Here is a 25,746-nt window from a genome sequence, read left to right as displayed (position 1 = left end):
CGATAAGTTCATCAATTTTCCTCAGATTGATTTTTTTTGCAATATTTGGTTTAGTAGAAAGGCCAACCCACTTCAAATGCTACATGGCTTACTGAGGATGACATTTGTGAGATTGCATTGAGACACTTGAAAGTTGCATTCCTTTTTAGTTGTGGGAGAGATTGTTAATTCTAGGGTGTTTAAATAGTTGGTAGTTGTAAGACTATACACAATGCATAAGGATTCCATCTCATTTGAGGTCTGGGAAGGGCAAGGCGAGTCTTACCTCAATGCTTCGCGATTTTGTTTATGTGATTTGAACCTTTGACCTTCAGATTTTGGTGTAACATTCTTATTGTTGAGGCAAGGTTCGCCCTCTAAATATTTGTTAGTTGCATTGTGAGAAATAAGTTGAAATCTGAAATCAATCACAATTTCCCTTGAGTGTCTGTCTCTCATCTCTACATACAGCACATCTTGTTCTTTCTCCTTCTCCCTTCTTTCCTTTTCTCCTCCTTATTCTTCTCCTTTCTGCCTCTCCTACCCCCTGCCCCTCTTGCTCATTTTCTCTGCTGCCTTACATCAATCTATTAATGTCCCCCTGTCTCTCTTTCTCTCTCTCCTCATATTTCCTTACATCAATTTGTTATGTCTTCTCCCCTGCATTTTAAGTGGTAGAACAAAGTTAAACTACAAAGATGAAAATGCTATTAGATGTTTAGCTTCATCCTTAGTTTCCTAGAATGTGATACGTTGGGCCATGTTATGATTATGGGGATAGGGTACACCACTTAGTTGATTAATGGTATGAGGATGGGTGGTAGGTTTAGGTGGCATGCTATTTTGGATCATGGTGTGCTTTGAAAATATTTTAAAAAAAGTAATATTGCATTTTTTTTATAAAAATTGTAGTCTACCTTCGGTGTATGCTTAATTTTTTTTTTTAATGCATTTTTATTATGTGTGTGGTTCCTACTAGTTGTAGGGTTTGATTTAGAAAATTGTTTATCTGAAAAAGAAATGCGAACGTGTACTTCGCTTGTGTAACGCAAATTCCTTGTACACATAGTCGGTCCCAAGCCCAAATAAAGGTGTATTGTTGTGTTAGGTAGCTAACAGCCAACCTAAAGCTTTGTCAAATCTTATTATCATGAATTCTTACCAAATTCACCTAGGTCAATGGAATAGACCCAGTCAGTCAATGGAATAGACCCAGTCAGTCAATGGAATAGACCTAGTCAGTGTTTTAAAAGGCTCAATCAAGGCTCGCCTCAAGGCAAGGCATGCTTAAAACGCCTTGAGGTTGAATCTTAAATACCAAATTCCAAAAAGCTAACGCATTACATGCTGAGGCTTACACATTTTTGCAAAAAACACGCTTTTTGCGCCTTTTTAGTTGAGGCTTACGCATTTTGGGTGTGTGCTTCTCAAGTTAGAATTGGTTGGAAAATTTTAACTATATGTTTGTACAAAAGGAATGTTATAATATGAGTTTATTTCTAAAACTCTTGAACCTCAACCTTTCCAAAATAACTGGACTTGTATCTTAAGTCATGAAAATAGTTAGAACTTTGTAATGGTATAGCTATCTCTTGTCATGATTTATGTCATGTATTCAAGTTGACAATTTTTGAATGACCAACAAGTATTTTGCGAAGTACATCTAGTTTTTCTTTTTTACATTATATTTGTGATTTTCTTAATTTTTACTTTTTTTTTTTAAAATATATGAAATTTATTTAACAAATTTTTATCTTAAAAAACAAATTCTCAATAGGCTTACGCCCCAACGCCTCGCCTTATGCCTACGCCTTTTAAAACATTGGACCCAGTCAATATAAAGGGGAGAGGATTAATAAGTTAGCACAAGAAACTAAGATTAGATTAGCAACTTGGAATATAGGGACTCTTAAGGGAAAAAGTATGGAAATAAAGAAAATAATGTTTAGAATGAAAATTAACTTAATTTGCCTTCAAGAGATGTAATGGGTAGGAGAGAAAGTTAGAGAAATTGAAAAATTAGGATTTAAAGTTTGGTACATTGGTAAGAGAAACATAAAAATGGGGTGGGTGTTATTGTAGACAAAGATCTAAAAGATAATGTAGTAGATGTTAAAAGAATATGGTATAGGATCATTAAAATCAGGATAGCTTTAGGTCTGGAGACAGTGAACGTCATTAGTGCATATGCTTCCCAAATAGGTTTAATAGAAAATCTTTGTTGTTTATGGTGTGACTCTTATACTTGAGGTTTCATAAAGAAGGGAAGGAAGAGAAACATAAGGGTATTACATAGCAGAGACTCATTAACGAGTGCCTTGTCCTCGTCGACGAGTAAATACCGAGAGACCCAAAAGTTTAGAGTTTCTGAGATACCGAGAGCATAAAAATGGAGTCATCGACGAGTGGCCGTACTAGTTGACGAGTTGCCTTCTCTAGCTCGTCGATGAGTGCCCTGTTCTCGTCAACAAGTGCATCTGAGGTGCGAGAAATAATTTGAATTTTGAATTGAAACGTTGGGGTGATTGGGAATTCGGAGGGAAACCTCTGAGGGAGTCTTATTTATGTTCTTCTGGGCGTGTATTGACAGAAGCGAGAGATCATTGTGAAGTGTATTGTGTACTTTGACATTTCTTAGTAAAATTCTTGTGCCGATTGCTTCCATGGATGTAGGCTTTTCCGAACCACGTAAACCTTGTGTTGATTCTTGTTTGTTTCTTAATCTTTTGGTTGTTTCATTTGCTTCTTGTTGATTTACTTATTCTGCTGTGCATCCTATATCCGATCATTATACAACATATTTGGTGTCAGAGAGATTGTTGTCATGGCATTAGGATCTTCTTATGCAAGATTTGACATTGTCAAATTCAATGGAACCAGAAATTTCGGTCTATGACAGAGGATAGTTAAGGATGTACTTGTGCAACAAGGAATGGGAAAGACTTTACTTGGTGTTCAACCAGATGAAATGAATGAGGCAACATGGGGGAGAATTGCAAGCAAAGGCCGCTTCTACAATACACTTGTGTATGGCCAACGAAGTGCTCTATCATGTGATGGAGGTGGATTCTCCAGTGGCTATATGGTGAAAGTTAGTAAGCCGGTACATGTCCAAATCACTCAATAATAAACTTTTTCTTAAGCAGCGTCTTTATTGACTTAAGATGGTTGAAGGATCAAACTTAGATTAACATATCAATGCCTTTAATCAATTTATAAGTGATTTGATGAGAGTTGATGTTAAGTTTGATGAAGATGATAAGGCTTTGATGTTACTAAGCTCTTTGCCATCAACTCATACCTATGAAAATCTAGTTACCACTCTTACGTGGGGAAAAGAGACTCATGTTCTAGAAGAGGTAACAAGTGCTTTACTGAATTTTCATCAAAGGCTGAAAATATGTGATGAAGGAAAAGGAATTGTGGTAAAAGGTAACAATGGGCGTGGCAAAGGAAAGTTCAAAAGTGGGTCAAGTCAGAAATCCCGCACTTAGTCCAAGAAGAAAAAGGAAATTCGGTATTATAAATGCGGTAAAAAGGGGCATGTTAAATTGGAGTGTTCGGATTGGAAGAAAGGGAATGCTGAAAAGCATGAGGGGATTTCGAAATCAGTGAATGTGGTTCAAGAAGGAGGTTCAGTTTGTAGTGATGGTGATGTTCTTTCAGTTTCATCGGAGTCAGATAACCTTACGGACTCTTGGATACTTGACTCGGTATGTTCTTACCATATGACTCCAAACAAGGAGTGGTTTTGCACTTACTGGTTAGTGAATTCAGGTTCAGTTCTTATGGGTAATGAATGATGTTTCTTGTAAGATTATTGGCATAGGAAATGTTAAGATAAAAATGTTTGATGGTGCCGTGAGAACCTTGAGCAATGTAAGACAAATTCTGGAGTTAAGAAAAAGTTTGATATCACTTGGCACCTTGGATTGTAATGGTTTCAATTACAATTCCGAAGGTAGAGTAATGAAAGTATGGAAAGAAAATTTGACGGTGATGAAAGGGCAAAAACTGGATGCGAATATCTATACATTGCAGGGAACTACTATTTTAAGTGGGGCTGCAGCTGTAGATGCTGAATCTGATGAAACCGTCTTGTGGCATATGCAACTTGGGCATATGGGGGAACATGGTATGAAGGATTTACACAAGAGGAAACTCTTGAAGGGTTTGAAATCATGTGAGCTGGACTTGCAAGATTTGTGTTCTTGGAAAACAAAATAGGGCAAAATTCAAGTAAGCTTTTCACAAGACGAAGGGTATTCTTGATTATGTGCATTCTGATGTTTGGGGTTCGGTTAAAGTAGCATCAAAAGGTGGGCATGTGTATTATGTGAGTTTTATTGACTTTTACTCACGCAAAGTCTTGGTATACTTCATGCGGCACAAGTCTGATATGTTTGCCAGGTTCAAGTTGTGGAAGACTAAAGTGGAAAACCAAATGGGGAGGTGAATCAAATATCTAAGGTTGGACAATGGGACCGAGTACGTTGATTCTCGGTTTATGGAATTTTGTGAGTAGCAGAGCATTAAGAGACACTTTACCGTTCACCAGACACCTCAGCAAAACAGTGTGACTGAAAGGATGAACTGAACTCTGGCTGAAAGAGCTCGGTGTCTCAAACTTAATGTAGGGCTACCGAATAACTTCTCGACCGAGGTAGTTAGTATGACTTGTTTTCTGATAAACCGATCACCAAGGGCGTCACTAGAGGGTAAAGAGGCAGAAGAGGTATGGATGGGAAGTGCAGTAGATTACTTTGGATTGAAAGTATTCGGGTGTCCAGCCTATCTTCACGTGTCTAGTGAGGAGAGCTTACCCAAAGTTTCGTCGTTGCATCTTTTTGGGATATCAAAAAGGTGTGAAGGGGTATAAGTTGTGGGACGCAGTGCCAAACAAGGTGGTGATTAGTAGGGATGTAGTCTTTGATGAGAAGGCTATGGTGAAGTCTACTCAAGATTGTGATGAACAAAAACATGAGCCAGAAAACTGGGGCAAAGATGAACATATTGTGCAGGTGGAGTTGGAAGCTCAGGGCAACGACAATGATCATGGTCCTATGGTTGCAGGAGCTCTAGCTCGAGAAATCAGCAAGTTGACGATCTTCCTATACGGAGATCCAGATGCACTATTAGACCACCACCAAGGTATGAGTTTGAAGTGTTAGTGTTTTATGCTTTGCTTACCAGTTGCAATGATCCAACTACATTTCAAGAAGCAGTGCACGGCCAAAAGAGAGGTAGGTGGATGACTGCAATGACTGAGGAGATGAAATCACTACATAAAAATCAAACTTGGGATTTGGTGGAGCTTCCAGATGGGAAGAGACTGATAGGATGTAAATGGGTATATAGAAAGAAGGAGACAATTTCAGAAAAAGGAAGGAGATAAATTCAAAGCACGGTTGGTGGCAAAAGGGTACTCACAAAAGAAGGGGATAGAGTATGATGAGATCTTTTCACCTGTGGTCCGACATACTTCTATTAGGATTGCGTTGGGATTGGTAGCTCATTTTGATCTTCATTTGGAGCAAATGAATGTGAAGACGGTGTTTCTTCACGGTGACTTGGAGGAATAGATTTATATGGTATAGCTGGAGGTATTCAGTGAACTGAGGAAAGAAAACTTTGTTTGCAAGTTGAAGAAATCTCTTGACGAGTTGAAACAGTCTCCAAGGCAATGGTATAAAAGATTTGATTCCTACATGATCAAGATTGGCTACAAAAGATGTGAGTGACTACTGCGTATATGTGAATAAGCTTGATGATGGTTCTCTTATTTTCTTGTTATTGTACGTCGATGACATGTTGATAGTTGCAAAAGATTTAACTGAGGTGAATCAATTAAAGGAACTATTGTATAAGGAGTTTGACATGAAAGATCTTGGTTCAACCAAGAAAATACTTGGGATGGAGATTCGCTGAGACAGAACTGCAGGGAGGTTATGGTTATCTCAGGGCGGTTATGTACAGAAGGTGTTGGAGAGGTTTGGCATGGCTGATGCAAAACCGATATGCACACCTCTAGTGAGTCATTTTAAATTGTCTACTGCAGATTACCCAAGTACGGATGAGGATATCTGGGACATGTCAAAGGTCCCCTATGCTAGCGCTGTGGGGAGTTTGATGTGTGCCATGGTGTGTACGAGGCCAGACTTGGCACATGCTGTGAGCGTGGTAAGTAAGTTTCTCTCTAAACAAGGAAGACAACATTAGGAAGCCGTAAAATGGATATTTAGATACTTACGGGGCACATCAGGATATGGCATCATGTTTGGCAAGCAAAAGGGTTGTCCTTTAGTTATGGGGTTCGTTGATTCTGACTATGTAGGGGATATGGATGACAGAAGGTCTACAACGGGTTATGTTTTTACTTTTGTAGGAGGACCTATATGTTGAAGATCTATGGTTCAATCTCTGGTAAAATTGTCTACGACTGAAGCTGAGTATGTGGCAGTTGTCGAAGCTGCAAAGGAAGCCTTATGGTTTACCGGTTTGGTCAAAGAGCTGGGATTACAGTAAGATGGGGTTGTGCTGCATTGTGATAGTTAGAGTGCTATTAACTTAGCCAAGAATCAAGTGTACCATGCTAGAACCAAGCATATTGATGTGAGGTTCCACAGGGTTCAGGAATTGATTACTTCAGGTGAACTTGTATTGGAGAAGGTTCACACGTCTGAAAATGCAGCGGATATTTTGACAAAATCGGTGACTAGTGAAAAGCTCAAGCATTGCTTGAACTTACTCCATGTCTCGAATTGGTAGGAGGGAGACAAACCCAACCTAGCGTTTCAAGTTTAAGGTAGAGCAGTTAGATAGGTTTTTCGGGTTCTCCTTAGGGGCGTATAATTGCTAAGGTGGAGATTGTTGTTTATGGTGTGGCTTTTATACTTGGAGTTTCATAAACAAAAGAAGGAAGAAAAACATAAGGGTATTGCACAGCATGGACTTGTCGACGAGTAGATACCGAGAGGTCCAAAAGTTTAGAGTTTCTGAGATACCGAGAGCAGAAAAATGGGGTCGTCGACAAGTGGCCGTACTAGTCGACGAGTTGCCTTCTCTAGCTCATTGATAAGTGCCCTGTTCTCGTTGACGAGTGCATATGGGCTGCGAGAAATAATTTGAATTTTGAATTGGAAAGTTGGGGTGGTTGGGAATTCGGAGGGAAACCTCCGAGGGAGTCTTATTTATGTTTTTCTAAGCATGTATTGACAGAAGTGAGAGATCATTGTGAAGTGTATTGTGTACTTTGACATTTCTTAGTGAAATTCTTGTGCCAATTGCTTCCATGGATGTAGGCTTTGCTGAACCACGTAAACCTTGTGTTGATTCTTGTTTGTTTCTTAATCTTTTGGTTGTGTTTCATTTGCTTGTTGATTTACTTATTCCATTGTGCATCTTATATTCGATCATTATACAACAATCTTAAAATGCTATTTTGGGAAGATATGGATAATATTTTAAAAGGGATAACAATGTCTGAAAAGACATTCATTGGAGCTTATTTGAATGATCACACTGGAAAGAATAATATAGGGTCTGAGAGGATGCACGGAGGCCATGGATATGGAGATAAAAATGATGCTGGTGATATGATTGTAGATTTTTCCATGTATTATGATTTGGTTATATTGAATACTTGTTTTATAAAAAGAGAAGAACACTTAATAACCTTTAAGAGTGGGTATAATATAAACCAAATAGATTTCTTCTTAACTAAGAATGGGGATCGTCTATCTTGTAAGAATTGTAAAGTTATTCCAGGTGAAATTTTGGCTATACAACAGAGTCTTAGTATTAGATATACATATTAAAAAATGGAAGAGTAGCAGCATAAATCAATGCAAGAGAACTAGATGGTGGAACTTGAAGGGAGATAATATATTAAAATTCAAAGATAAAATGAACAAAGAGTGTGATAATAAGGGATAAGGTTGATGCAAATACTGTTTGGAATAAAATGACAAATTCTATCGTAAGGATAGCAAAAGAGGTTTTAGGTGAGTCCAAAGGAAGATACTTGGGTGGTAAAGAAAGTTGGTGGTGGGATCAAGAAGTCCAAAAAGCTGTTAAGACAAAAAAAATGGTATAAAATGTGGCAAAATTGTAGAAATATAGAAAATATTGAAATATATAAAGAAGCGAGAAAAAAATGCAAAAAATACTATTAGTGAACCTAATCATAGAGCTTATAATACTTTATATACTAAACTAGATACAAAAGGAGAAAAAGACATTTATAAATTTGCTAGAGTTAGAGAAAGAAAATGCAAAGATTTAGGTGATGTAAAAGGTATAAAAGACTAGAATGATATTGTCTTAATTAAAGAAGAAGACATAAAAGAGAGGTGACAGAGATACTTGGATAAGTTGTTTAATGAAAACCAAAGTGAAAGATTGAACTTGGAAGTGACAAATGAGGAGAAGATTAAAAATAGGAGATTTATTCGCAAAATTAGAGTCCTTGAAGCTAAGATGGCATTAAAAAGATGAAAAGTGGGAAATCTTTAGGACTAGATAAAATACCAATTGAAGTTTGGAAATGTTTAGGAGATAAAGGAATTATTTGGTTAACTAATCTATTCAACAGTATTGTAAAAAACCAAGAAAATGTTAGAAGAATGGAGGAAAAGTACGTTAGTACCTTTATACAAAACAAAGGCGATATTCATAATTGCAATAAATATCGTGGAATTAAGATCATGAATCATATGATGAAATTATGGGAAAGGGTAATTGAACATATAAGAAGATTAGAAAGGAAGATTTCAGAAAATCAATTTGGTTTTATGCCTGGGATATCAACAGAAGCTATTTATCTTTTAATAAGTTAATGGTAAAGTTTAGGGAAAAGAAGAAGGACTTGCATATGGTTTTTATTGACCTAGAGAAAGCTTATGATTGAGTACCTAGGGAAGATCTTTGGTGGGTCGTAGAAAAGAAGGGAGTTTGCAGTATATATATGGAGGTCAAGGATATGCATGATAGAGAAGTGGCTTGCGTTAGGACTGTAGGAGAATCTAGAGATTTTCCAATCACAATAGCTGTACATCAAGGTTCTACTTTGAGTCCCTATCTTAAGGAATATCCAAAAGGAGATCCCTTGGTGTATATTGTTTGTAGATGATATCGTGTTGATTGATGATACTAGGAGCAGAGTGGAATCTAAGCTAGAACTTTGGAGAGCCACATTAGAGTCTAAAGAGTTTAGGATAAGTAGGAATAAGACAAAATATATGAAATGTAGTTTTAGTAATGTAAGGAGTCACAATAGAAACAAGATTAAACTTGATAATCAAGAGATTAATAGCATTGATAGATTTAAATATCTTGGATGTATAGATGAAGAGGGAAATTGAAGAAGATGTAGTATATAGAATTAAAATAGGTTGGGTAAAATGGTGGACTGCATCAGGTTTGTTGTGTGATCGTAGAATACCCTTAAAATTAAAAGGAAAGTTTTATAAGATGACTATAAGGCCAGCTATGCTTTATGGTTCATAATGTTGGGTAACTAAGAAACAACTTGTACAAAAAATAAAAGTTGTTGAGATGCAAATGTTAAGGTGCATGAGTGGTTTAAAATTAAAAGATAAAGTAAGAAATGAACATATACATAAGGCTTGTTATTGTTTTTGTGCGCTTTGAAACATTTGACTGGGTCACTTGTTTGTTACACTATTTTGAATCAGGATGGGGAAAAAAACTTTTTAATGATCTAACAATGATCAATAATAGTTTTTTTATAGATTTTTTTTTTATATTTTTATGATTTTTTCTATTATGCAAGAAACCACATTTTTTTTTTCTTTCTTTGATAGCAAAATAAGAGATTTCATTGATAAGAGGAGAATTTACATAAAGTAGAAAAAGAATTCTCCCCCCCAAAATTCTGGAATAAAGCAGAAAAAACAAACTTATAAAACAAAAACTGGAAAAAAACATAAAAATCAGAGGAGAGGATTCCTCTGGCCTCGCTGAATATTCGAAGAACTAACTCCCTTAAAGCAACCAAACGCAACGCACCATAGAGAAGCCAGGTAATGAATCTTCTCCCAAATCAGCTACCAAATTAATTTTCTTCCTGAAAAACTACGTGCATTACGCTCCAATCATAATCCCCACAACACTGCAAAAAAAAAAAAACCCCACACTTCCATAATGTCATCGTCTCCTTCCTTCTACCAAACCCCTCAAAGGAAATAGACAACAATTCCTCAACCGTTGCAGGACAGACCCAAGATTCTTCCATCAAACCAAATAAAGTATCCCAAATTCTTCAAGCATATAGTCATAGTGTAAAAATAAATGAGGTGCCGTTTCAGAATTCAAATAGCATAACATGCATACATCTAGAGATAAGGCCTTCAAAGGTCTCCTGAGCTGCAACAGGTTATTAGTGTTGATTTTATAAAGCACAATCAGCCATATGGAAACCTTAATTTTTGGAGGAGCTTTTGCCCTCCAAACGGCAAAATAAGGATTAGATTGGGTCAAAAACTCAAAAAGAGATTTACAAGTGTAAACCCCCGAACGATCCAAAACCCAAGATCAAGTATCCCTATTTAAAGAAAGATGGCAGTTTTTCAATAACGATAACAAGGATGAAAGTTCCAATAGTTTGCTATCGTTAGGAAGTATTCTGAAATGAAGATTCCAAGAAACAAAAGGGCTAACCAAATCGATCACAAAGAAGGAAATCATACTATCTTTTCTTGTGCTAAAAATCAAAGAGGCGTGGAAAAGATGTGGCTGGAATATCATTCCCCAACCATATATCTTTCCAAAATCAAATCCAAGAACCCACCCCTGCCGCAAATTTAATGTGAGGTGTAAACGAGGGATAGATTTGAGAAATAGATTTCCAAGGGCTCTCCAATGAAAATCTCAAACTAATATTGGCACCCCACCCATTCTCATCCACCCCATACTTGCTTCTAATCACACTATGCCAAAGGGAGTTTTCTAAGGGAAAATGCCATAACCACTTAGCTAAAATGACAATGTTTTTAGACATCAAATTTCCAAGACCCAGCCCTTCCTTCAATTTATACCTACAAACCTCATCCCATCTTACTAAATGATCCCTAAACCCCCTACCATAGACTACAAGAAACCCCTTATGATTTTCTCAATCTTCTTAGCAATCCCTATTGGCATTCTTAAAAGAGACGCAATATAGTGGGATACTAGATAAGCAGGCCTAGATGAGTGATTCTACCCCCTAAAGAAAAAAAAGCCCCCTTCCCAATCGTCAAACCTCTAGCAACTCTCTCCACTACCGAATTCCAAAAAGTTGCACATCTAGGATTGCCCCCAACAGGACCCCTAGATAAGTCAGAGGTCACTCTAATATACCATACTGCACAACAAAAGACCACTCCCTAACTTAACTAATAAGCACATTAATATTTGTGAAACCACTTTTCCCCATATTTATTTTAAGCTCCAAAAAAATTTCTCTCAAAAACTTTATAGGATACCCATAACACAATCAAAAGAAAGGTTGTGATCTTCTAACAAGAAAATGGTATCATTTGCAAACTAAAGATGAGAGACCCCCACTCCCTCTCTCCCTACTTCCAACCCTTTACCAACCCCCTATCCACAGCCTTATCCACCATTCTACTCAACGCATTAGCTACTAGGACGAACAAAAAAGGGAAAGAGGATCCCTCTATCTAATGCCTCTCGAAGCCTTGAACCAGGACGTAGGTTCCTCATTCACTACTATAGAGAACCATGTACTAGACAAGCAACTCCCTATCTTCTTGCACCACTGCTCACCAAAACCCTGTCTCACAAAAATTTTATCTAGAAAACACCAACTAATTCTATCATAGGCCTTCTCAAAATCCAATTTGGAAAAAAAAAAAAAAAATCCCCTTTTCTTCCTCCTACTAATATCCTTTGCTGCCTCATTAGCCCCCAAGATAGCATCCACAATTTGTCTTCACCCCCCCTCCCCCCCAACAAAAGCACTTTGAGCTCTAGAAATAGTCTTATCTAGCACCTCACTCACCCTATTAGCTAGAACTTTGATGATGATCTTATACACACTAGAGACTAGAGTACTAGATTGATAGGTCTGAAGTCCTCTACCTCAATGGATTTAGATTTCTTAGGCACGAGCTAATAAAATTATAATTAATGTTCTTACTCAGCCCCCTGTTCCCATAAAATTCAACAAAAAACCTTAAATAGGTCATCCTTAATAATATCCCAACAGTCTTGAAAGAAAGCCAAATTAAAACCATTCAAACTTGGAGCCTTATCCCTATCCATCCCAAAAACTACCCTCCTCACCTCCTCCTTCTCAAATGGTCTCTCTAACCAAACTCTAGAAATGGGATTCTACTCTGACCCCTCAACCATCAATCTCCAAGCCCCCTCTTCAAATGGAGATTTTTTTTAGGGAAAATAAAATAAAAAATAGAGATCTCAAAAGCATTCCTATTAGGATCGTTAATATTAGTCCCTCCCCCCCACCTCCGCTCTCTAATCAAATTTTGTCTCATGAGCAAACCTATGGAAGAAACTAGTATTGCAATCACATTCCCTGACCCATTTAAATTTAGTTTTTTGCTTCCAACTTTTCATTTCCTTAAATTCCACCTTGTCCAGCTCATTCTTTAAAGAGATCCTTATATTCTCTGCATTCTCTGAAAGATTTGTCTATTCTTCCTTTTTATCCAAAGATTCCAACTCACCTAGGATTTTGGATTTTCTAACCCTAACATCACCAAACACCCCCATTCCAAGATTTTAGCTTTTCCTTAAAATGCTTGAACTCCCTAATAAACCTGAAACCTTCCCAACCCCTCCCTATATTCTCTCACTAATGGCTTAAATGAAGCATGATCTAACCACACATTCTCAAACTTGAAAGGAGTGGGACTCCAAGCAACCCTACTAGATTATAGTAGAACATAAAGTGATAAGAAGTAGGTCTCGGAGAAATTGTTTGGGAGATTAGAGAATTCACTCTCCTAATCACTACAAAACAGGAACCTATCCAATCTACTAGCCACTACCCTAGCTGCCCCCCCCACCCAAAAAAACAGCCAAGCATAGGTAGCATTGCTCAAAGGCAGATCTCTAAGGCCGCACTCCTTGATCAAGAAGTCAAAAGGTTGCATAATAGCAGTAACTCCCCTTCCCCTTCCCCCTTTTCTTCTCCCCTAGAAATCTCATTATGTTAAAATTCCTGCCCACTATCCATGCAGGGGAACAAAACCTAAAAACGAAATAAAGCTCATCCTCAAATGCACTCTTGAGCATGGTTTTAAATCGCGGTTGTGGGTAGCGTAACAGTAACGGGAAGCGGGAGTAACGAATGTTACATAACGGGAAGTAGGTGTAACAGCCGTGAATTTTTTTGAAGCGTGCACAACATTGTGCATACTAGCATACTTGCATGTTTTAAGCTTTTAGCCCTTCTTAGAAAGAGTTTGTGTATTTTGGATCATTTAGTTCGAGTAACTAAGTTCTTTGGTAAGGGCAACAAGTTTACATTTGTTTTAAACCACTGCTGATAGAAAAATTACGTGTGTGTGTGCATTTATACTTCTCATTGTTCTTATCTGTGATAAATTCTTATGTGTGCTAAATTAATTAATAGAACAAAATACATTATACACTCCATTAATCTAAATAGCTAAAAAAGAAAGATGATTGACGTGAAAAAATAGAACATAAATATCACATTACTAATATTATCAAAATAAAATATTTTCCTAACTAGTATTTTCAAATTGTTAATTAATGCATCTATTGCGAGTATTTGAAGAAATAGTAAATTTTGTATCATTGTCATCCTCATTATAATCTTTCCCCCCTCTCGCCACATGGTGTATTCAGAATGATTTTTGAAAGAGAGGGAAAAAGTGAGAAGAGAAAGTAAAAAATAAAATAAAATTTTTGGTGTAACAGTCCTGTAGCAGTTTCATAACGGTCATAGCGGCCTTTATGTCACGGCCGCTACAATTGCGATTTTTCTTCACATCGATTTCACGGTGTGTAACGGTATTGGCAACTCAAAAAACCGTTATGTAACAGTTGCAGCCTTTATTTAAAACCGTGCTCTTGAGAGTAGGTCTAAAAGGACCATACATTGAGGAAACCCACCATTGACCCCCCCCCCCCTTTCACTTCGACAAGAACTGAGAGGGAAAAGAAACCCACCAAATTATCCACTTCGGAAACAGACCAAGAGTCCCATATGATAAAACGCCCCTTGAAGCGCCATGAGATGATAGGAAATCCCACTCCCTACACTAACACCCCAAATACTCCTAATGATCCCTTGATCAATCATCTCCAGTTTAGTTTCTTGAATCAACACAATGTCTTGGGAAACCTTAATAAAAATCCTTTTCCAAACTCCTCCCCCCCCACCTCCTCTAACATTCCCACTTGGTAATCTTCATAATTTAACACGCTTACCATCCTTCCCGATTCCCTTACTACCCTCATAGTTAATAGAAGAGACCAACTTTTTTAATTCTTCTTGAACTTTTCTTTTTCTTTCTCTTATGGGTTCTAGGACTCAAACCCACCCTCACCTTCTTTCCTAAGGGATCCACCAGTTTTAGGCCTAAATCTTCTAGGAGTTTATTGGAGTCTTGTAAGTCTCTCTCACCTTCCTCGCAGCTAAGCCCACAGCCCTCTCCCGTACAAGGAATCTTTCTTTGGCATAAAGTATTAGAAATAAGAGCAGACTGAGTGGGAAGGGGGAGAATACCATTACTAGTTTTAGAGAAACAAGGATACCCTGAAGAAGCATCTACCTTTTCAAAAAGACACCTTCCCCCCCCCCCCCCCCCCCAAAAAAAAGACATAAATTGAAAAAGCATCCAAATTATCAGCAAGAGGAGAAACAAGCTCAAGGTTGGATAGAAAAGAACGCTTTTAAGTGATTAACAGAGTCTTTACCTACCTGTGTACATTCAGGAATCTGATGTTGGTGCATTAGCTCTGTTTGCTGCGAGGCTTTACCTCTGTGTTCATTCTGTTCTGATCCATTTAATTCATCATTTCCATACTCCCCTTCAAAAAGTTGAAATAGATCGCTTTCCTCTGCTAGATCGAGCTCAGCTCTTATCTGGTCAACTAAAAGTTTGTTTTCAGCCTTTCAAAAGCTGCTCAAGTCATCATCCTCATCAAAAGAATAATCAAATTCTGTTTCCTCTTCAATATCAAACTTCTGTTTTTCCTTTGAAACTGATTTTTAAGGCGAAGATTGAAGATGTGAAGTACAATTGGGTTCCTGCAGTACAGTCCAATGGTATCTTTCTAAGTGTGGGTTTTCCTTCCTACTATGGGAGGCACCAACAATCTCTGAACTATTTCCAATTAACCCCACTTGTTATTTGCTGCATCCTTCTGCCTGACCATACAAATCATCTTATCGCGACCTAGCTTGTCATTCTCTCCATCTTCAGATCTAGTAAGCTTCATGTTGACTGGTGAAGCACACCTATGGCCCATTAGAGGGAGAGGCCCTTGTTCTCTAAACCGACATGAATTTTTTCTTTTTAGGCCCATCTGACTTGTTCAACTGTATATTAGCACCACTCATAGCCAGCCCTTTAAACCCATTCTATTTCATAGATTTTGAACAGTCCCCCACAGCTGTGATGCTCTTAACTAAAGGGGCTGGATTAGGAGACGGTACCTCTGAATCCTTGTGATCCTGGGCTTCGGCACTTACTTCCTTCGTCTTCTTCTTTGCCAGAGCAGCCCTAACAATGTCTGTGAAAGAGGTGTTTTCTGTAATCATATCCAACTTCCTCTCCGTGCCCCTTTCATATATCCTGCAACCAACAGTCTAGACATCTAAGTCTCCCCTTGATACTGTCTGCTGCAGTCTCGTTCACTTTTGACAAATTCAGCAAAGCAACAAGAAACGATTTTCAGTCCTTCACAAAGAACCCCAATCATATTCGACACCCAAATAAAGTCTTCTATCTTCAGCACAATGTAGGAAGTATGACATCCAGCGAATTTCATGATTCAAAACATTGTAGAGTCTATCCGAGTCAATCTGAACACCTTCCTATCAATTTTAACAGTGGAAAACTCAACCATCTCTGGTCCCCAAGCCTTGAGCTTGACTGAAGGCTGCAAAATGAAAAGGCAGAGAAAGCAGAAAGATAGGCAGAAGCTAGGGCAATGCTCCTGCACGAAACTAACAGCCAAGGAGGGCTTGCTGAAATGATACACAATTTGCATAAGGGATGGTTCAGTTGATTGTTGGAGCTTTGATTCTGTGTTAGGATATCTCTTGAAGGGGAAAAGGGTTCAGGATAAGAAGGTGATGAAGCGTAGCGGAGGACGACCCCTCTGGTTGATGAATATGGAGCTTCGAGTCAGTGACTGACGTGAAAACGGATTTTTGAGGTTTGTGACCTTTTAGAAGGTCAGCGATGGAGTTGCAACCACCACGATGTCCTCTGCAATTGCTTTTAGGTTTTGTAGGTTCAAATAAACTACCAGTGGCAGAGGAGGAAATTTGCGGAGGGCTGGGTGGAGTAAGAACTTGAGGCGAGGGTATTGATGAGGATGGAGGTACAACTGCAATAGACATGAGTTAACTTTACTGACGAAAGGAGGGCTAGGAGAAGATTTGAGGAAGGAGACGTTGTACTCGAGGACTTGAGGCCCAGGGATAGGACGGCCGAGAGGAGAGCATCGAGGTGTTCTGAATTTTTTCTTTTTTTAACAAGGACATAGCTTAAATAATTATCATTATTCAGTTAACTTTTCATATTTCTTTTGCTGGTTACTATGACAATAAAGTCAAAAGGTGGTTTGGTCTTTTTTTTTTTTTTTTTTAAAGAACCAACCAATAATACCATGCAGTTCTCAAAAATAATTCGACTGAGTCATAACCAAACTATATTACAAAAATTGAACCTAGTGGTTGTTCAACTCACCTTCCGAAAAACTTATGATTTAGAAAAATCTATCAATCATCACTATTCCTCCTCCCCCCCCCCCCCTCTTCCCGCTGCTTTCCTTTTTATGTTTTCGTGTGGCCTTAGAATAAGTTACCAAAAAAGAAAAAGGAAAATGGCAGATATTTTGTTTCTAGTTATATCTCACCCATTATGTGAACCATTCCTAGCCCCTCTCTCTGCCCATCTTCTGCAAATTCCCCTGGTAAAGATGACTTCAAGGACTTAATGGCTAGCTGTTGCCAGCCACACAGAAACTGATGACTTTCAGGCTGAGGGCACAAATTGCTGTAAATCATTCTTCCTTGACTCCCAAAGCTCACTTCCCTACCCTCTTTTTGGTTAGATCTTGTGGTTTTCCATGCAAAAGCAAGAAATGTACCATAGTTTTTTTGTTTGTTTATTATTATTTTATGTGGGGGGTGGGGTGTTAGTGTAGCGGCTAATTGGTTTTGCTTTGTTCGACGTAGACTTGCATACACACCTGGCATATGCTCCAGTGTTAAAGAGTTAAAAGCTTTATGTTGCTTTGCATATTTCTGAGATACTCCATATTTTTTTTGTCTAATTGTTTTTTCTTGTGCAGCTTATAGAGAAAAAAAGGGTCTTATCCTCATTTACTGCTTAGATTTGCCATACGTTTTTTCCCCCTTTTTTAACATGTGAAAATGTGCTTGCTCTTTACAGTACCGATGAAGAAGTTGGTCCATTGTCTCCTTTAGCTGTTAGTCTTGCAGCGGGATTTTCTGGTTCAATTGCTGCTGCTGCTTCTCATTGTTTTGACACAGCTAAATGTCGATCGCAATGTCTTGTGCTGCCCAAGGTATGTCACTTGATAGTTGTTATGTAGGATTGCAACTTTGTGAGGGGACCCTCCAGTCGTAACCCTGCCCAGCCCTGCTCACCCATTGATAGCTTTTGTTTATTTATTATTTGTTGAAACATGCTAAAAATAAACTTAATATTTAATTTTAGAACTAATTAACAAAAAAACAGAGCTCTTGAGTGCACAAAGCTCCCTTGACATGTTGGGAGTCTGGGGAGGGCATGATAGATATGTGCAGGCTTACCTCCACATTTGGAGAGGTTTCTGTAAGTTGGACTTGTAACCTTCAGGTTTGGGTTAAATCAATAAATAACTAGAAATGATAAAAAGCTAAGAATTTTTTAGTTTTATACACTAATAAGGACAGGATGAGAACCGGCCCCTGCCAGTGCTCCTATCTCAATTGCCCCCTGCCCTCCCTGTCCTCCTTCCAGCTCCCAATTTTCTGGTAAAACTGCCCCATTCATTTAAAAGGGGTGCAATGGTTTTTATATTAGCTTCTAGGATGCTTGTTGGAATTCTAAAGATTCCTTGAAAGAGATTCTTGATAAGGGTGCAAGGCTATAGATTACCTGCAGTTGTCCAAGTTCTCAGTTTGGTGGGATGTTGATTTGGTGTATTTTTACAAGTGTGCGAGATGAATTCAACTGCGCCCTTTTCCATTTTCTTTTTTAGCAGTATTCAGTGCATGTAAAATTAACTACTCAATTTCTTATTTAAGAATCTCAATTACTTTTGAAAATTATTATTATTTAAAATGCAAAAATTATTCTTTTACTTGAAATACTACTAGTAAAGCAGATCCAGAGGCAGTTTTGAATGTTCAGTGACAATTTTCAATGTTCATAATTTTATGGGTAAAAGACTGACATCCCTTATATTTCAAAAGGCATGGACCTCCCTTGGGCCATTTGTTCAAGTGTTTTGAATTGTCTTTTCTATCTGAAAAGTTGTTTACATTTTGTAGGACATGCATGATGTCTTTGCTATGATACACTAGGGATGTGAAATTGTTTATCTACATGCCATGATGCATATATATGGTTTCAGATCTTGATCATAGTGTGTGGCAGTTGAGGTTGTCATATTAGCAGTGCGATGTTATACATGTTGTACATACAGTGATCATGATTTTTTTTGTTTTGTTTTGTTTGTTTCTTTTTTTTTTGTTTTTTTGTTTTTTTTTTAACGTTTTCTTGTAAACTTGTTGGAAAGCATATATATACAATATTTGGACACTAATGCTAATGCTTAAATTTCCATGAAATTATCAAAATTTCTGTTGAAATTTCCGATTTCCATCACCCTAGAAATTGAAATGGCAGTCAATTTCTGTCATACATAATTTTTGTCAAAATTTCAATGAACCAGCTGAGATATATCAAACTCTCAAATTTTAGCGAAACTTGTCGATATTTTAACTATAGAATGTAATTTCATCAGAATTCAAATAAGAGTTTTAGGAGTGAAGTGAAATTTCTCTCTTAATTATATTTATTTATTTTTTATCGAAAAAAAATTATTACGACGACTTTTGAAATTATATGAAAAAATAAACTTACAAAAACATTTTATTTAATCATTCATGTCTAAATTATTATTATTTGTATAATAAATAATATTTAAATGATTTATGCATTTCATTTATATTAACTGAATATGTTTAATGTAAATTATCTTACAAATATGTTTGATATACATTATATTACAACTTTTCCACCTCATACACAACATAGATGTATTTAACTTGTTATAAATTAGTCCTGAAACTTACATTATTTATGTCTAGTAGCCATTTCTAAAGTTTAATTCCATACTTTATTATTAATTTATGTTATTTTTTCAAATCGAAATCGAAATTGGCATTGAAATCTAAATTTTTGTCGAAATTTTCATACATTTGGAGCTCCAAAATTTGAGTTGAAATCAAAATTTAAGATCTTGTGCTAATGTTTGTGCATTCATCAATTACTTTTAATTTACTTAAATAACAACATTGCTATAAATGTTGAATACTATATTGATTTTTAAAGAGAGACTTTGATTGGTATGTAGAAATCCTGAGTGTCTTGGAGTGATTTAGGGGATATTTAAGTAAAGAATTGTCTGTTATTAAGAGGGATTATTTTAGGAGATTGTTTTCATCTTTAGCATACCCGATTGTATTATAAGTATAATGTATCGGCTTGTACAAATGATTCATTCTAGAAATACAGAAAACCTATTCTGATTTCATGGTATCAGAGCCAAGTTTCTATAATCCTAGTTAACAATGGCAGAAGGAGCCATCAACAACAGAGGATCGAGCACCTCTGAAACTCTCGACGGCGAGACTGAAGCTGCCTCCACCCTGAATTTGAATGGGCTAGACTGCTTGTCCTTCCCACTCTCGATGGAGAGACTGAACGGAAATAATTTTTGTGAATGGGCTCAGTCAATCAAACTTGTGATTGACGGAAAAGGAAAGTTAGGCTACCTTACCGGCGATAAGAAGAAGCCTTCTTCAAGCGACGTTGCAGCTCTGCAGAAGTGGAAGTCCGAGAACTCCATGGTGACTACGTGGTAGGTGAACTCCTTGAAACCTTCAATCGGCAAGACCTATCTGTTCCTACTGACGACGAAGGACGTTTGGGATGCTGTCCGAGAGACATACTCAGACGTTGAAAGCTACTCTCAAATATTTAAGATCAAAACTCGGCTATGGCAGATGCGACAAGGAGAAAGGGAAGTCAGACTACTATATGGAGATGACGAATTTCTGGCAAGAACCTGACCTGAGCATTGAGGAAGAATGGGAATGCCTTGGAGACAGTGCCCGATACAAGAAAAGACTTGAGAATGAACGAGTCTTCAAATTTTTGGCCGGACTCAACCGAGACTTGGACGAGGTGCGAGGGGGGATTCTTGGCCGACATTCTCTGCCTTCAACTCGAGTCGTTTTCTCGGAGGTGAGGCGAGAGGAGAACCGTCGCAAAGTGATGTTGAAGGAGCCGGTTCTGATCGGAAACAATGGGCCCGAAATGTCTGCCCTCATTTCAAGAGGAACTCTTGCTGGGACAAGCCAAAAAACACAGAAAGGAAGACCTTGGTGTGAGCATTGTTGCAAGCCACGCCACTCAAAAGATACTTGCTGGGAAATACATGGGAAGCCCATAGATTGGAAGCTGAGACAGAATCCTAAAAATCGTGACTACCAAGCTGCTATTGATAACCCAGCCAAGAAACCACATGGTGAGAAAAATAATAATTCCACTTCAAGTGGCGCATTTAGTCTAGAACAGTTGGAGCAACTCTAAAATGTGCTTTACCATTCAAGCATCGGGTCAGTCTTCCACACGTATTCCTTCTGGTTCTTTAGCCCGTTGAGGTAATTTTTTGATTGCCTTAAATACCATCTCTTACTACAAATCACCATGGATAATTGATTCTGGTGCCTTTGATCATATGACCGATTCCTATCATCTGTTCTCATCCTATTCACCTTGTGCTGGAAATTTGAAAGTTAAAATTGCAAATGGGTCACTCTCATTTGTTGCAGGAAAAGGGAGTATTCGAATCTCTGACTCTATAACCCTAGAATCTGTCCTACACGTCCCTAGGTTGTCTTGCAATTTGTTATCCATTAGCCAATTGACAAAAGATTCCAATTGTTCTAATAAATTCGTTTCCTCTCTTTGTGTTTTTCAGGACCTATCATTGCGGAAGACGATTAACAGTGCTAAGGAGTGTGAGGGACTTTACTACTTTTAGGAGGCGAATATGAGTGAACAATGTCAAACTGCTATTTGTGATTCTGTATCTGTTTCTGGGGATAGTGAAATTTTGTTATGGCATTCTAGGATGGGTCATCTTAATTTTTAATACTTAAGACGTTTATTTCCTTCCATTTGTTCAAATAACACATCTTTTGATTTTCAGTGTGAAATTTGTGAACTTGCAAAACACCAACGTAAGTCCTTTCCAAAATTCACATACAAATCATCCAGACCTTTTACTATGATTCACAGTGATTTATGGGGGGCCCTCATGCTCTCTTAATTGCTTCACATGAAATGGTTTGTTACTTTTATTGATGATCACACTCGTATTTGTTGGGTTTACCTGTTGAAAGATAAAACTGAAGTCTGTTATATTTTTATCAATTTCCACTTCATGATTCAAACACAATTCCAAACTCACATTCAAATCTTGCGTACTGATAATGGTACATAATATTTCAATAATATTTTTGGAAATTATCTTCAAGAAAATGGAATCATCCATCAAAGTTCCTATGTGGATACCCCTCAACAAACTGGGGTTGCCAAACGCAAAAATAGGCATATTCTTGAAGTAGCTCGGGCATTGATGTTTACTACAAATATGAAAAAATATTTTTGGGGCGATGTTATTTTAATAGCTATATATCTCATTAATAGAATGCCTAGTCGGATTCTTTCTTTTGTCACTCCTCTCCAAAAATTCCAAGAATATTTTCCCAACTTTCGGCTCAACTCCAATCTCTCCCAAAAATTTTTTGGGTGTACTACATTTGTACATGTTCATGCTCACAATAGGGAAGAATTGGAACCTCGTGCTATTAAGTGCGTTTTTATTGGTTACTCTCCTACTCGGAAAGACTAAATGTTATGATCGTGTCACAAAAAAATTGTTTGTTAGCCTTGATGTCACGTTCCTTGAAACCACTCCTTACTTCCAAAAGCCCTCTCTTTAAGGGGAGAATTGGATTGAAGATCAGTTCTTTGATTTCTTTATTGATGAATTTGCGCCATACACTGAGTCTGTCAACACCACTGTCATTACACCATTGGCCCTGATCTGTCATGTACAAAAGACCACTTAAACTGAGGGGGAGATGCAGAAAAACAAAATAGCAAGGAGATACTTGTTTTCTCAAGGAAGCCAAAATCAAAGAACAGGGAGAATCTCATACCTGATGCACCAAGAGAGTTGGAACCAATGATAGCTCCGAGCAACCATGAGTCCACTCCCAATCTCGATTAGATAATAAATCCAAATGGCCATGAACTTCCTTCTGATAAGTCTGCACTTGATGACATCAATTTACCCATTGTTCTCAGAAAACAAACTAGGTCATGTACTCTCTATCCCTGGTTAAAATTCATGTCTTATAAAATTCTGTCTATATGGTGTCATGCTTTTACCTCTAACCTTGATAGGATAAAAATTCCAAAGAATATCCAGGAAGCCTTGGAGGTTCCTGAATGGAGGGAAGTCATCATGGATGAAATGCGGGCCCTAGAAAAGAATGGAACTTGGGATGTTATGAATTTTCCGAGAGGGAAGAAGCTAGTAGGCTGCAAAATGGGTCTTCACGGTGAAATATCGGGTTGATGGGATAGTTGAACGGTATAAAGCCCTTCTTGTTGTAAAAGGGTTTACAAAGATCTATAGCATTGACTACATGGAGACATTTGCACTGGTGGCAATTGAATACAATTCGGGTTCTCCTGTCCTTGGTAGCCAACTTGGATTGGCCGCTTCAGCAACTTGACATTAAGAATGCATTTCTAAATGACGAGTTAGAAGAAGAAGTCTACATGACGATACCACTAGGTTTCAGTAAGAAAGGTGAAGAAAATAGAGTATGTAAACTCAAGAAGTCCCTGTATGGACTCAAGCAATTTCCTAGAGCATGGTTCGATAGATTTGCGAAGGTGATAAAGAACCAAGGATATCAACAAGGGCAATCAGATCACACTATGTTTTTCCAACAGTCTGAAAGTGGGAAGAAAACAGTTCTGATTGTGTATGTTGATGATATAATCCTAACTGGAGATGATACAGTGGAGATGGAAAGATTGAAGAAAGTCCTACCTGCTGAGTTTGAAGTTAAAGACCTGGGACGAATGCTGTACTTCTTGGGAATGAAAGATGCTAGATCAAAAAAGGGTATCAATGTCTCTCAACGAAAGTATATCCTTGATCTCCTAACTAAAACTGACATGCTTGGATGCAAACCTAGTAAAACCCCCATTGAAGCAGTAAAGAGAGTTGAAGACTGCAGAATTTCGGTTGAAAAGGAGAGGTATCAAAATAGGGTATCATTAAGTTATGGGAGTTTAATACATGATCAGTATGATGAGAAATTGCTTCCTAAATCTTAAAATACTTGTACAAATACTTTGTTTGTGGCTCACTCATATAAATGCAGTAATTCATAAGAATAGGGTATCATTAAGTTATGGGAGTTTAATACATGATCTGTATGATGAGAAATTGCTTCCTAAATCTTAAAATACTTGTACAAATGCCACAAACAGCTATCAACTAGGAATTGTTTTGTATGATTTCCCAATGAGATCATAAAATAAGGTAAGTTGAAGGATACCAGCAGAATGAGTTGGATGGAATTCCTTGGAGAACGAACTGCCGGAAGGTGGAGTTGAAGGTAGCATAATACAATACACTGTAACACAAGTTAAGTGAGGACTAGGAAATGTGCTTTCTAATTTAGCCTTTTTCATGATTTTACCACAAACATGTAGGATTGCCATAACCTCCTTCCATTGCATCCCTTTGGATCGTGGATATCATCATCATAACTGTTATTTCCTTTTAGGATGTAATGAGAAGCCCCAGTTTTGCTTATCTAGCTCTCCCTTATGTCTGGATGATGAAATATCAAGAATGAGGATAAATTCACATTGAGTGTGCATTAAATCCTTGTATTGGGCCTAGGTATGGTGGCGTTCGCCCTGAAGGAAACGAGGCTGGGCAAATAGCAAATAAAGCCATAGGAGAATGACTCACTGAGTATTGCAGATCCCATGGTCGTAGTTGCATCAAAATGTAACCTACTTCATCCCATACCACCAGGTCCTCCACGGCTCCAACTGCCCCTTGAGTATTGCACTTACAATGTTGGATTGTAGGAGCATGGATTCTTTGCAAGTTGGAGTATTTGGTCTTCTGGTCCTTTCTATTTTTAGAGGTCATTTACATGTTTTTATTTTCACCTGTTATAGAAAAAATAAAAATGAAAAACCAACCATCCAATTTGATACCTGTTGTATGGAGACTGACATAATATTTGGTTTGTGTTGCAGTACATCACCATGGAAAGGAGGCTTCTCAAATGGAAACGACCTGGGAATAGGTTTGAAAGAGTTACAGGGATCCACCCTGCTGATAGGAATCTTTTGTTTCGTGGTGTTTTGCTGCGAATGGCTCGTAGTGGGTTTGCATCTTTGATAATTGTCGGGAGTTATTTCTTGGCAGTTGATCATCTTGTGTGAAGTTGAATGAATGGGCAGAGCTAACTCTATTTGGTGCTGTGGTTCAGTCAACTTGGTGATGTGGTAAAATGGTTTTAAATAACCATTATCAGAATGTGCTGAGAATTGCTGGAAGAAGTGGACTTTATCTTGACCTACTTCTCTTAAAGATTGGTGAAAGATACCTTGCACTGACTGGAATTTTCTGAAGAAATTTTGCGGCAAAGAGTAATCTATTGACCACATTTCTATCCAGTGGATTATCCTCTTTCTCGTGGTCTCATTTTTGTTTTGTTTTTCCTTTTTTGTCTATGTTTTTGTTATTATTTTTGTGTTCATTTTTTGTTCTTTTTGATGAAGGGATTTGTACACATACTTGTAGTTGCGATGGCAAAAGGGGATATTTATATTGGGCATTATGCCATGTCTACTCGAGAGTTGAGCCATTGATTTTGTTGATGAGATTTTAGAAATGCCAAGTTTTAAGATATTCTATCCATAAACATGATCATCCATGCACAATCTCAGTCTAGTCTATTGCTTTAAACTCGAGCCAATAAATGAGACAATTGAACTCGTGTAACACAAATGGCCCACTCCTTTTTTGCCTTTTCGTTTTCCCCCCCTTCATTTTTGCTTTTTGGGAGGAATCGACAGCCATGGAAGACGATAGAATAGAGGAACTTTTTGACCCAAACCTTTAGCTGTGTTGAGAATCAGCTGGACAACAATGTTAAAAGAG

At 37.7% G+C, this 25,746-nt stretch overlaps 1 protein-coding gene across 2 annotated transcripts in view; it reads left to right on the top strand.

Annotated features, from left to right (window-relative positions):
• The window catches only part of LOC131161960 (probable S-adenosylmethionine carrier 2, chloroplastic), a 43,642-nt gene extending 18,135 nt beyond the window's left edge, over positions 1-25,507 (top strand). For both annotated transcript variants that reach the window (XM_058118031.1, XM_058118032.1), the window contains exons 6-7: positions 17,628-17,763; positions 24,837-25,507. In XM_058118031.1, coding sequence (XP_057974014.1) covers positions 17,628-17,763; positions 24,837-25,025 — 325 coding nt within the window. In that variant the 3' untranslated portion in view covers positions 25,026-25,507. The remainder of the gene's footprint in view (positions 1-17,627; positions 17,764-24,836) is intronic.
• Positions 25,508-25,746: the final 239 nt, after the last annotated feature.

This window comes from Malania oleifera, chromosome 8 (genome assembly GCF_029873635.1).
Source record: "Malania oleifera isolate guangnan ecotype guangnan chromosome 8, ASM2987363v1, whole genome shotgun sequence".
Classification (NCBI taxonomy): Eukaryota; Viridiplantae; Streptophyta; class Magnoliopsida; order Santalales; family Ximeniaceae; genus Malania; species Malania oleifera.
This window is presented reverse-complemented; position numbering and strand designations above follow the sequence as displayed.